This window comes from Brachycentrus maculatus, unplaced genomic scaffold, assembly GCF_059751285.1.
Source record: "Brachycentrus maculatus isolate JH-2025_06_01 unplaced genomic scaffold, ASM5975128v1 h1tg000660l, whole genome shotgun sequence".
NCBI classification, from domain to species: domain Eukaryota; kingdom Metazoa; phylum Arthropoda; class Insecta; order Trichoptera; family Brachycentridae; genus Brachycentrus; species Brachycentrus maculatus.
Window position 1 is genome coordinate 35,425 of NW_028281395.1, and position 12,530 is coordinate 47,954.

General features: G+C 35.8%; 1 protein-coding gene across 1 annotated transcript in view; it reads left to right on the forward strand.

The window, feature by feature from the left end:
• The first annotated feature begins 325 nt into the window (after nucleotides 1-325).
• LOC148300719 (uncharacterized) overlaps nucleotides 326-12,530 on the forward strand; it is a 244,564-nt gene continuing 232,359 nt past the window's right edge. The window contains exon 1 of the mRNA XM_088274380.1: nucleotides 326-528. Coding sequence (XP_088130506.1) covers nucleotides 326-528 — 203 coding nt within the window. The remainder of the gene's footprint in view (nucleotides 529-12,530) is intronic.

Below are 12,530 nucleotides of genomic sequence, written 5' to 3' on the forward strand. Positions count from 1 at the left end.
GCACGGATATTCTTGTGTTGGAATTAGCTTCACCAGTCGCACATTTCCCACATGGTGCCTGGTGCGTCACACTGATGTGCCCGGTCACCGATTTCCCACCTTGGGGCCCGGACCCCCAGAGGCGCCGGGTGTCAACCGGATCGCTCGACGGCCTTCCTATTTGTTTGCTTACTTTCATTGGGTTGTCTTGGGAAAGTAGTGCAGTGGTTTCCCGTTGCCTTCTGCACCGCAGTACTCCAGTCGTTGAGGCTGTTGCAGCTGCGCCTGGAGTAATCTGTTGGGCAACCGTTCTGGCATCCATTGCCTCCGCTCGCTTCCAGTTCTGATGGGTACTGCTGCCCTCCATCAGTGCAGTAGCCCAGCTAACTCGGGCTGTGGATGCCGGCTGTCCAGTTTCCTGGCAGCCACCATCCTTAGGTACACGGCCTGCACCGGGACCATCCAGGGAGCTCCTCGCCAGTTCAGTATTGATGTGAGCCCTCCAGACCCCCGTCTCCCGTCTGCTCACCTACCCAGGCTTCCAAAGGGGTTGGTTACCGCAATCTCTTCCTGGGTTGCTAGGTTTAACAGGGTTCACCACGGGTAGGTGGGAGTGGAGTTGATGCAGAGAGGCTAGTATGTACACAACTTGTATAGTTACATTGTATTGCGCATCTGCATCCACGAACCCCAGTATATCAGTATGTGAGGTCCGAATCCTGTATTACAATCACATACATGAGAAACGCCAGAAAATATCATTTTAATTTTTATTATTTAAGCATATAATTTGACCAGATAATTTATTTACAACATTTTGAGTGTGTCCAAATACTTGTTCACAAAATCTGGATTATCTCAAGCAATTTCTTCTTCATCTTTGATGAGATGTCAAAAAATAATATAAAAATAACTCCTGTAATTGGAGATAATCCTGATTTTGTGAACAAGTATTTGGACACACTCAAAATGTTGTGAGTTACTTTCATGCCAAAAGTATGTACATAGTATAATATAACCAATTCCATGGGCGGAGGGTCAACAGCCATCTTATATGGACACATTTTTTTTTTTTTTTTACATAGATGAAGAAGAATATTTACCAGGTATGGTTTAGTGATCACTATACACGTGCAACATCCACCATTCTACCCATGATTGACAATAGCACAATTTATTTTTGGAACTCCTGCATATATCATTAATTTTATGACAGGCGCCGTGACGTAGTTGGGTAGACGCTCGGCTGTGAAACTGGCATCGCGGGTTCGGTTCCGGTCAAGTGCAAAATAAATGCAAGAAAGATTTATTTTGAATTAGATTGGTATGGGAGTTTGTTTTATATTTTTCATAAATACCTTCCCTTTCCAAACTACCCTAACTGCAGACAAGTTTCTAAAATAGAGGGTTTGCGGGTATATCCATTTAAAAATACAACCACACTTCTCAATTTTCAAGACGTGTGAATGTAAAAGAAGCGAAGATTCTTTGCAAAGACATATTGGTATGGTGTTATATTCTCTGTTCGGGAAAACGGCGTGATGATAAGTTAGTTTTTTTAATTTATAAAATGCAATTGACACTGCTAAAAACATAGAAAAATAAAAATATGTTTTTTGGGTGAACATGTATCATTTAATTAATATAGGGGTTTGAATGCAAAGATATTATTATGAACGTGAAAATAATAAGAATATTAATTTAATGTAACGCCTATAATCTTGCCAGTTAGTCGATAGTAGGTTGTAGTCGGTAGTAGTACAGACAACGTAAAAGGACCCAGGGTTAGTAGTTAGTAGATATTGCGGAATATAGCGTTGTATATCTCTGGAGATAGTGAATTAGTGCTGTTCTGCAAAGGATACAAGATATTCTATCTTATCCGCAGTACTTGTACTTTGGACTTAACCAGTTAACTTTCCTCAATTAGGGATAACTTGCTAACCGTACCCTCAGAATAGCTCAAGTATTCAGTACAATACGATATGTTTCTTTCACTTAAATTCATAAAACTAAATAAGTTTAATCGTTATAAATATTTTGTGTGTTTATTACGTTAACCTTTTCCACTCTGACCATTTTTTCTCATAACTGATCAGCTACTCTGATAAAAAAAATGCGACGTTTTTCTGCCATTAAAATAAATATTTTGATTCCCTAATTTTGAGACACTCTGTCTGGCAATTCGTGTGACCATGTTAATTAAGATTATCTGTACTTATCTGAAATATTTTTTGGTAGAATATTCTTGGGTGATAGAGAAATCAGTGATTAAAGTTATACCTGCGCCGGGCCAGACATTGTGGCCCACGGAACTGCCTACTAGAATCATACGGGCCAGAATGTCTGGCCTACAGAGTGGTAAGAGTTAAAAAAACTCAATGTTTATGTAGTAAAAAAAAATTAAAGTTAAGTAATAAATAAAAATAAAAATTAATAAATTCATTTTTTTGCCTTCTTTATCATCGATTTGTTATTATCAAAAGTATTTAATAAATTTAAAGTAGTTGCTTGATTAATGCAACAGTTATTTGTAATTTTTGTTTTTTTTTTATGTTCAAGCACTATCTACCCTCTGATTGCAAACAGCTATATAAGGTATCACACGTTTTGACTAATATCACTAGTCTATTTTTGGTTAGTTTGAAGATATTACTTTTTAGCAATAGCCCCGCAAGGTATGTGTTTCTTTTCTGTACATGAAGTTTAAAAAAAAAAAATATTCGTATGACAGTTTTTTTTAAGTGTTCTGATATTGTGGGTTATTTAATTCAATAAATGAAAGTTAATGCTTCTTTTATGATTTTTGTTAGCTTTATCAACCTTCCGTATTATTGGCAAGCCCTTACAAATATTTGCCAATGTATTTTTTGTCAAATGGTTACTTCACTATTGAAGTTTAAATGTGTTTTCTTCTGGTCATTAATTCGTACGTAAGATGATATATGAGCCATTTCTTAACTGGTATCTCCTTATGCTTCTGAAATTAAGGGCGATTGTGCACTATACGGAATTTTACTGTCCGGCAGTCCGGTTAGCATGATAAAACGGATGATTGGCTTGGATTAGCCTTGTGCTTTTGGCCGTCTTTCTTCGGATTGGCGCGCTCGATCGATGCGTGATCACGGCGCGCGTAAATTCAATCACGCTAAACTGTCGTAGTCGCTTTTATTTGAAAAAAAAAAACGCACTACACGGAATTACACGTCCGGCACGTCAGTTAGCATATAAAACGGATGATTGGCTTGGATCGGCTTGTGATTTTGTTCATCTTTCTTCGGATCGGTGCTCTTGATTGGTGCGTGAACACGTTGCGCGTAAATTCGATCACCCTAAACTGTCGTAGTCGCTTCTTGAATATTTTCCGCAGATACTTTGTGGTACATTTTATAATATCTTTATAAAATTAATAGACTTTGTTTTCACTTTTTTTTTATTCATACAATTCAACCTACCGGTTTCAACAATAAATTGTCATCATCAGGGTTTATTTTAAATTTAAAAAAGTGGTGAAAACAAAGTCTATTAATTTTATAAAGATGTCTTTCGCTTAATAAATAAATCTCGCTAGTGATAAAGATCGCATTCATTTTTAAAAACCGGACTGCCGGACGGTAAAATTCCGTGTAGTGCACAAGCGGCTTAAGGCTAACCGCTACAAGAACATGAATAGTTGTTATGGGAGTTTCGAATTCACCGAATAGGCGAAACGGCTTCGGATCGGAAGAGTAAATGAACGACTCCGGCTCAAAGGTTAGTATTGATGTTGGATCCTGACTCGGGCAGCGATGGGGCCCAATGGCCCGTGACGGCCTCCGCGCACCGGGCTGCCTAATGGCCCGTAGGGGTTACCTAGCGGCTTGTTAATAATCCAAGAAACGCCCCTCCTTGTTATGTGCTCCTGGTACTACGGTGACGAGATATAAGGGACAGATGAGTCTAGCGAATGATTGCAATTACCTACATAATTCTGTGTTTGCAAACGTTCTTGTTTACTCTATCAAGGTGATATTTTTAATAGGCTCTTCTCTTTTGACACACTTTTTTCTTCTTTATTATATAAATAAAAAATCCAAGAAACGCCCCTGTTCGTTCTGGGCTCCTGGTACTACGGTAACGAAATATGTGTACATACAGAACAGATCGGCTGTCCAAACGCAAAACACAGTAAGGGACATTTTTTTTGTTGTAGGTTTTTTTTTTTGCATTTTTAGACTAAGTATATTCTACTTAGTCCAAAAATGCAAAAAAAACATACTACAAAAAAATGTCTTTTACTGTGTTTTAAGTTTGGACAGCTGAGATGAGTCTATGTTTTTTTAAAGGAATAACCCGCAAAGCGTCTATTTTAGACGATTGTCTGCAGGTAGGATAGTAAGGATAGGCAAGTTTAATGTGAAAAGTACATCACAAACACCCAGACCAATTGAAAATAATCTTTCTTGAATTTATTTTGCAATTGGCGGGAATCGAACCCGCGACGCCAGTTTCGCAGTCGAGCGTCTACCCAACTACGCCACGGCATCTGTCGCTATTTCTTGTCTACTTCTGTTTTTGAAAACGTTATTATTTACTCTCTCTAGCTGATATTTTAACGAGCAGCTCTTTAAACACATTTTCTTCTTATCCTGTTTTTTCCTTCTTTATTATATATGAGAAATATAAAAAAAAATACAAAAAACGTCCCAATAAACTGCTTATGAAGCGGCTTATCATTTCGGATATAGATATCTTTAAGTATATTTATAATAATATACCTAATTATAAATTATTATGTCCGCCTCTGTGGTGTAATGGTCAGCGTGTTTTGCTACCGTGCTGGAGGTCCCGGGTTCGATTCCTAGGGGGGGGGGGGTGAAAATAAATATTAGTGATTTTACACTCTAATATTTATTTAATATAACCCTGGACTGGTTCCTGAAGCGCAAGAGTGATCACCTTGCCTTCATGTAAGTAATGATCAAGATAACACTGCGTCAATTCGATGCAGTGCCCTATGCACCATTGGGTGCGGATAAGGGTTACAATAATAAATTATATACAACTAGTTTTATTTATATTATACCTAATTATAAATAAATATTCAAGTATTCGACGTACATATGGTAGATCTGAGAAAGTAAATTTACTTTTCCGTTTAATTCTGGAAAATGTGATTAATTAACCCTCCACGAATCCAAATCCTGTCAATATAATTTGCGTTGAACATACATGTTTTTATACAATCTCATATTACAAAAACACAATTTTAGCTTAGAAATACAGCGACGGTTTACAAAAGCGCTTTCGGGAAAGTGATATAAGGTAGGAGGGATTCAATAGACTGAATGCGTACAATATTTATTCAGGCGAGAATTAATTCCTTTGAATTAGTTTGCCTTGTTAAAAGCGCCCCGGGACATTTACTAGTAAGGAAGGTTGAAGAAAAATACAGTGAATTTGCTAATTGCGCACATCTCGTTTGCACCCCTTGTAATGAACGAATCAGTATTTCATGTGTTTCATTATTTGTCTCCATTTTGTAAAGGGTATTTTTGTAAATTTTATAAAATAAAACTTGAGCTTTGTTTTTAACCACTTTTTTATTGGTACTTTTCTCAAAGCGGTTACGACAAGAACCTTGTCGTGTTCTAGATTTCTAGAATAAACATGTAGAGTATGTTTTATGTGCGAGTTACATTATTTGTCTTCATTTCATTATGGGTATTTTTGTAAATTTTATAAAATAAAACATGAACTTTGTTTTTAACCACTCTTTTTATGGTTACGACAAGAACCTTGTCGTCTTCTAGATTTCTAGAATAAACATGTAGAGTATGTTTTATGTGCGAGTTACATTATTTGTCTTCATTTCATAATGGGTATTTTTGTAATTTTTTAAAAATAAAACATGAACTTTGTTTTTAACCACTCTTTTTATGGGAGTTTTTTTCCAACCGATTATGACAAGAAACTTGTCATCTTTAGGGATAAACATGTACATGTAGAGTGTGTTTTTATGTGCTAGTGTATCATTATTTGTCTTCTTTTTGTAAAGTGTATTTTTGTAATCTTTATAAAAATAAAACTAGAACTTTGTTTTTAACCACTTTTTTGTTGGTAGTTTTCTCCAACCGGTTTCTACAATAGCCTTGTCATCTTTTAGGATACACATGTACATGTATAGTATGTTTTTATGTGCGAGTATCATTATTCGTCTCCATTACGTATAGGGTATTTATTTTGTAAATTTTATAAAATAAAACTAGTAAATTGTTTTTAACCACTTTTTTATTGGTACTTTTCTCCAACCGGTTTCTACAAGAACCTTGTCATATTCAGAGATAAACGTATACACGAAGAACATGTTTATTTCTTAAGATGACAAGTATCGAAAAGTATCAATTAAAAGTAGTAAAAATTAAAGTTCTTGTATATTTTGCATTCATAAAATGTGTCACAAAGTATCTGCGAAAAACATTCAAAGGTATTTTTGTCTTTACATGTCGAATTTTGCTTTTCTGCCGTTTCGCTACGTATGAAGAAATGTCAGTAATGTGTGCCATTTCATCTCGGGGTTCGTTCGTGTGTTTGTGTAGAGTAGATACAGAGTGCCGAGTGAGAGAGAAGTGCGTGGTGGATAGTGGTATTATGCAGCGAGGGAACTTCCGTGTTACTCTGCGATATAATGTTTCTTGTAAGAGCCATAAAGGGGCTGCGGTATTCCGAAGGTCCCGGTTCCCTTATCCGTAGAGGCTTTTATTTTTAATAACTTGCCCGGCGCTGTAAATGTCAACAGTGTTAGGACGAGAGAAAGTCGCCCCTTAATGCCTCCATTATTCATGTTTTACTTCAATATAGATACTCCCCGCACTCCAATTTCGTAGCGAGTTCGTAATTTCTTTCCAGTAGGCGTATTTTGGGAGCTTACATGACCGAGTTAATTGCTCGAACATAGCAATTTCCCAACTTTCTTCCTTGGCCACTTTTTCCCTGCCGAATTTATGGACGTTCACAGCAATGAAGCACAATTCTCCTCACTGAGAGGGTACTGTTTTTCTAACTAAACTTATCCCATACCTTGTTGGGAATATTATATTACGTACCCGTGTGCTGAATCAGCCGAATTTTTGCGAGACCTTTTCCACTCGAAGTTTTCACGATTGCGAACTCCATCTATTACAGATATTTTTCTGATATAGTGTACAAATACGATATCTTCTTATTTTTAAAACTTTTTTCATTTATTTAATTTGAGTTTCACTTGGTTAATAGCACTATTTCTTAAAATCTATCGTGACACGTGTTTCGATGCATTCCGCATCATTTTCAAATACAGTATGTGAAGGTTAGTCTAAATTTTTAGAGTTGTGTCCTTGGGACGTTGAAGTATGAAGAGAAGGTAGGAACTGTTTCTTATTTAATTTTTTTACCAGTGTAAACATTGATTATAGGAAAGAGGCTTTAGTTATTGTCATATTGTCATTTTGTATGAATATCTGTTATTTCAAAATGCAGCAGTTTATGAATCTTCGTATTAGTAATTTTTAGAAATAGTTGTATTTACCAAGTAAAACTTAAATTAAAAATGGATAGTTATTACCACTATGTGACTGCAGAATCAATTAATGAAACTTTTTCCTTTTTTCCAATGCACGATAAATAATCATTTAAATAAATATAATCTTATTATTACCACATTAAAAAGTTAACTCTACCGATATTCACTTTATACAATTGTGTACGTTTTATTGCTTTGCAACGGACAATGATATATTGGTAAAATTCAGAATTTAAACCCACAATACGCAAAACTCATTAATATCACGTCCCATTGTAAATTATTGTTTGAAAACTTTAGTGAGAACTTTTTTTACACAATTTTTCAGAAATATACTCGTGTCCCATTTTGAATAAATGTTGGATTTTCATTCCACCATTTTTGTATTTCCTCGAGCACAAGAAACATGGTTTTCTCACAGCACTAAGAATATGTTTGTTCTCTTTGAACGAGATTTGGTTTTTCTTCACCACTAGAAATATGGTTGTCTTTCCATGCAGAAAATATAGTTTTCATTTAAAAAAAAAACGTTAATTTATCGTCCGCTTAAATATGTAGATTATCGTATCGCATTTCTGAGAAATATCAATGATTGGAAACAAATTGATGAAGCGAATGTAGTTGGAAATAGAAGCATAGGAAGACTGAGGAAAATTTGGTATTATCAAGTTATTAGATTTTTTTTTCTTTTTGATTTGATGAATTTTTTTTTCAAAATCATATATTTATTTCGAAGAGAAACTTATTTTTTCAATACACAAAAAGCGTTTTAAGAAAAAAAAAATTCAATTACGTTAAAAGTTACTTGAGTTTAAAGAAAATTAAGTTGGCGCTGTTGATTATTGAGCCTTTAAGGAAACATATTTTTTCGCACATTTTTACTATGAAGCGAGCTGAATTATATGGGTTTTCGGTTAGATGAGCTTCTATAAGAAAACCCGACCGTTAGTCGCGCGGTATACCATACATATATGTAGGCTATACATCAGCTACTGCCGACCGGCCCGTACAATCCGGCCATCTCCTGCTGAAGGCCTTCCGTCTCCGGGGTGCTCGCCATTCGCCATTCGCCATTCGCCATTCGCTATTCGCCATTCGCCATTTGACCATCAATCATATCGCCCAACCAGGAAGCTATCCTCCGCTAATGTGGCTGCGACTGAACGCTCCACGAATCCAATCGTTCCTATGCTAAGTGATCCGCTATCTCCAACCCTAGTTTTTTTTTTTTTTAATTTATGTGTTAGGTACTTAGTAAATACCACTATTTCTTAAAATACAATATACTGTGTTTGAAAATCTTATGACTAGATGTATAGATGTGAAGAAAGCGAGGAGTGTATGTCAGGACAGAAGAGTGTGGCGTTCCATCCTCTTTGCCTACCCCTGCGGGGAAACGGCGTGATGATAGCAGTAGTGAAAGTAGCAGTAGTAATGTTCGAAAATGATGCGGATTTTTTTGTGACATCTCAACATAGATGAAGAAGAATATGGAATTCCGGGCATTTACAAAGCTAACGACCATCATAGGCTGGATTCGTTACCTATATTTGCAATATAAAATAAATCGTATTTATAGTGTAGTGGTTAACGAATTTGGTGTGGTATTCTGTTCTTAAAGCGATTAAACTATGAAAATGTTTAATTTTTATGTTTATATTTTTTATTAATCCTTTGATTGGCACCTGCAGTACATTAACAATCAATCAAACATCGCATCGATCCACCGAATGGTGGAGTGCCCTATGGATGAGCACAAAGGCAGAAGAAGAATATTATAGCGATACTTATTCGATATTCGTAATTTGGATTAAAAGATTTATATTGTAAATACTATCCGTAAGGAGTTTCCCAAACGTGACCCGACTTTTTAAATTTTTCTCTCTCTGTTTCTGACAACTCTGTAGCCGTTCTCTGACGTAGATAGAATATACAAAATGTTGGGTTTTATAATATTCTTATATACCGGTCGTGACAGCTGTGAGAGAAGGATGAGGTTTTAATCACTTGACTTTTGGGGCATTTGAATATCCATTTTTGACATCTCAACATAGATGAAGAAGAATATCGAACTCTGGGCATTTACAGGACCTGCGACCGCCACAGGCTTGGTTAAGTGTTCACTTTACATAGTGTAACATTCGCCAATTTTACCCATGATTGACTACCACACTGCTCAATTTTCGGAACCCCTAGATATATCGATCAAACTCGAAACTCAGAATGCAAGAGTTCACTAGAGACATCTACGGTGGAATGAGGAAAGTTTTTTTATCAATCAGAAACTCTTTCATTTGCATGTAAGGTCTGAATCCAGGATTATATTCACATATTTGAGATACGCTTGAAAACATCATTTTCAATTTTTATCTAAGTTTAAAATTTGACCAGTTAATTTTTTAACAACAGTTTGATTGTGTTTAAATACTTGTTCACAAATCTGGATTATCTCCGATAAGGAGTTTTTTTTACATTATTTTTTATATAACAAAATAACAACTATGTATTTTTTTCCACATGAATTTTATTTGACCAGCAACCGGGTTTCGTCGTAACCGACATCATCAGACTGGTGTCTTTTGCTAGTCGGTTACGATGAAAACCGGTAGCTGGTCAAATAAAATTAATGTGGATAAAATTACAAGGTTGTTATTTTATTATATAAAATGCAGTTCCACCAAGAAATGTCAGTACAAAACTTAACCCTTCACTGCATAGTGTATCAAATTTGTTACATACCCAAAAGTTAGTGTTAAAACGTGCTTTAAAAATAAAAGCAACCATTCTTTGTTGTTACTGATTAGAAACATTCATAACTCACGTATATAGTTCATAATTTAGCCAAAAGACGCGCTATGAACGCCAAAATAATAACTTCCTTGTCTCTCGAAGACGAACTGTTAATGCAGTCATGCAAAAAAAAGTCATGCAGTGAAGGGTTAAATATATTATTTTTGACATTATTTTTAACATTGACGAAGAAGAATATGGAGGTCTGGGCATTTACAGATTTGATTATCGTTTTGTATTTGTTTTGTTTCCAGTGCATTTTCAGGACTGAAGTGCATGTCCCCCGGACGACAGGGTGACCCCCCTTGCTTCGGTAGCCCACCGCCCACCCTCACCTATTCAGCTGGTGACGATTTATGTTTACTTGCTTGTTTTGTTCAACCCTCCGACCCGCAAGGCGCCCGTAAATATAGCCACCCCGAAAGTGGCTCATATCCACTATGACAGGCACGATTCATTCTCGTCGAATCGCGCGAACAATTGGTTTGTTTGACAAATACTCCATTCGGAATGTGTTGTGGGGCCCTCCTCTCGGCTGGTCTGCTCGGGGTATGGGCGCCCCCCGAGCCTGCTGTTTGCCGACTGTAGGTGTGCCGGTGACATATTTCTCCTTTGTTGGTTCTGCAAGCCTGTTACTTCCGAAAGCGTCTTCTTGCCGACTAATTCCCATTCCCACACGTTACGTACAGAGATATTCGTAACTATTTCGCGTTCAAAATCTGCTAACCCGCGCAGTTCGGCTGTCCAAACTTAAAACACAGTAAGGGACATTTTTTTGTAGTAGGTTTTTTACATTTTTGGACTAAGTAGATTCTACTTAGTCCAAAAATGCAAAAAAAAACCTACTATAAAAAAATTTGTCCCTTACTGTGTTTTAAGTTTGGACAGTCGAGTTCTCCTTAGCACGTATATTATTCATGTTATAATAATTATATCTTTAACACCTTGTTTTTTTCACTTTACAGGAGTGAATATAAAGCATAAAAATATTATTTTGCCCTAGACGTCAAACATTACAGAACCGCCTTCGTATTAGATTTTATCACTTGCGTTTATAAATGTCTAATCATTTTTATTTCTTTTGTTTTCAGGTATGTTCCAGATTTCTGAAATAAACTACTGTAAGTCTTTGTTTTTGTTTATTTCTTAAACAAAAAAAGTAGCAAATATTAACACTTCCATGTAAATATATTGTAACAAATGTGAAAAATGACAGGACAGACGTCCCACTCGCCTCTGCCTTGCGTAGTCATTTTCAGAATACAGTCTAGGGGGTGTGTGAGGACGACAAATTGTATTCATGGCTTCAAAATCATTTGTAACTTAGTAATAATCGAGTTGATTTTACAACATTTTGAGTGTGTCCAAATACTTGTTCACATATCAGGATTATGGGGATTTTTTTTGAATTCTCAGCAAAGATGAAGAAGAATATGGAAATTTGAGCATTTACAGGGTTTACAGCGTCATAGGCATGGTTAAGTGATTACTTTACACACGTGTAACATTCACCAATTCTACGCATGATTGACAACCACACTCATCACACTTATAAGAATTTTGGAACTAATAGATATAGAGTGTGATCAATTAGTTCGATCACTAAACCAACTATGACGTCGTAAGCCCTCTAAATGCCCATGCTTCCAAATTAAATGTAAAAGTGATAATAGTTACGTAAATGATATTACGAACCGTATAATTATTATGCAGGCACCTTCAAATTTTAGTAAATACGGTTACACGGGTCGACCGTTTTTGATACGGGCACATCGTTAGTTAATTAAATTTATCTAACTAAATAAGCACACACGAATATACATACATACATGTCTTCAACTTTACTTGTTAGGATAGACACTCTGCGTTTTATATATTCCTTTCAAAATATTTAGTAACATTTTATGTGATGCTTAGGAAGGGTTTGTATTAAAACAAATCTCCTACATAGTTATAAAGGATAATTTTTCAAGGAGTATACATTCTCGTTAAATACAAATTTACCACGTAAATCATTTTATTGATCTGCAAAATATGTTATTAAAGTAAGCGGAAAAAATAAGTAAATGTTTTAGGGAAGAATTTGCATTTTTTTTATAAAAAAAGAATAAAAATTCTTCTGTCATCAACTCAATCTAACAATTTCTAACTGCTGGTGGAAGACTACTCCATGCCATCAGACCCCCAAAAGCAAAGGCACGTTCTTCAAATTTAGGGCACT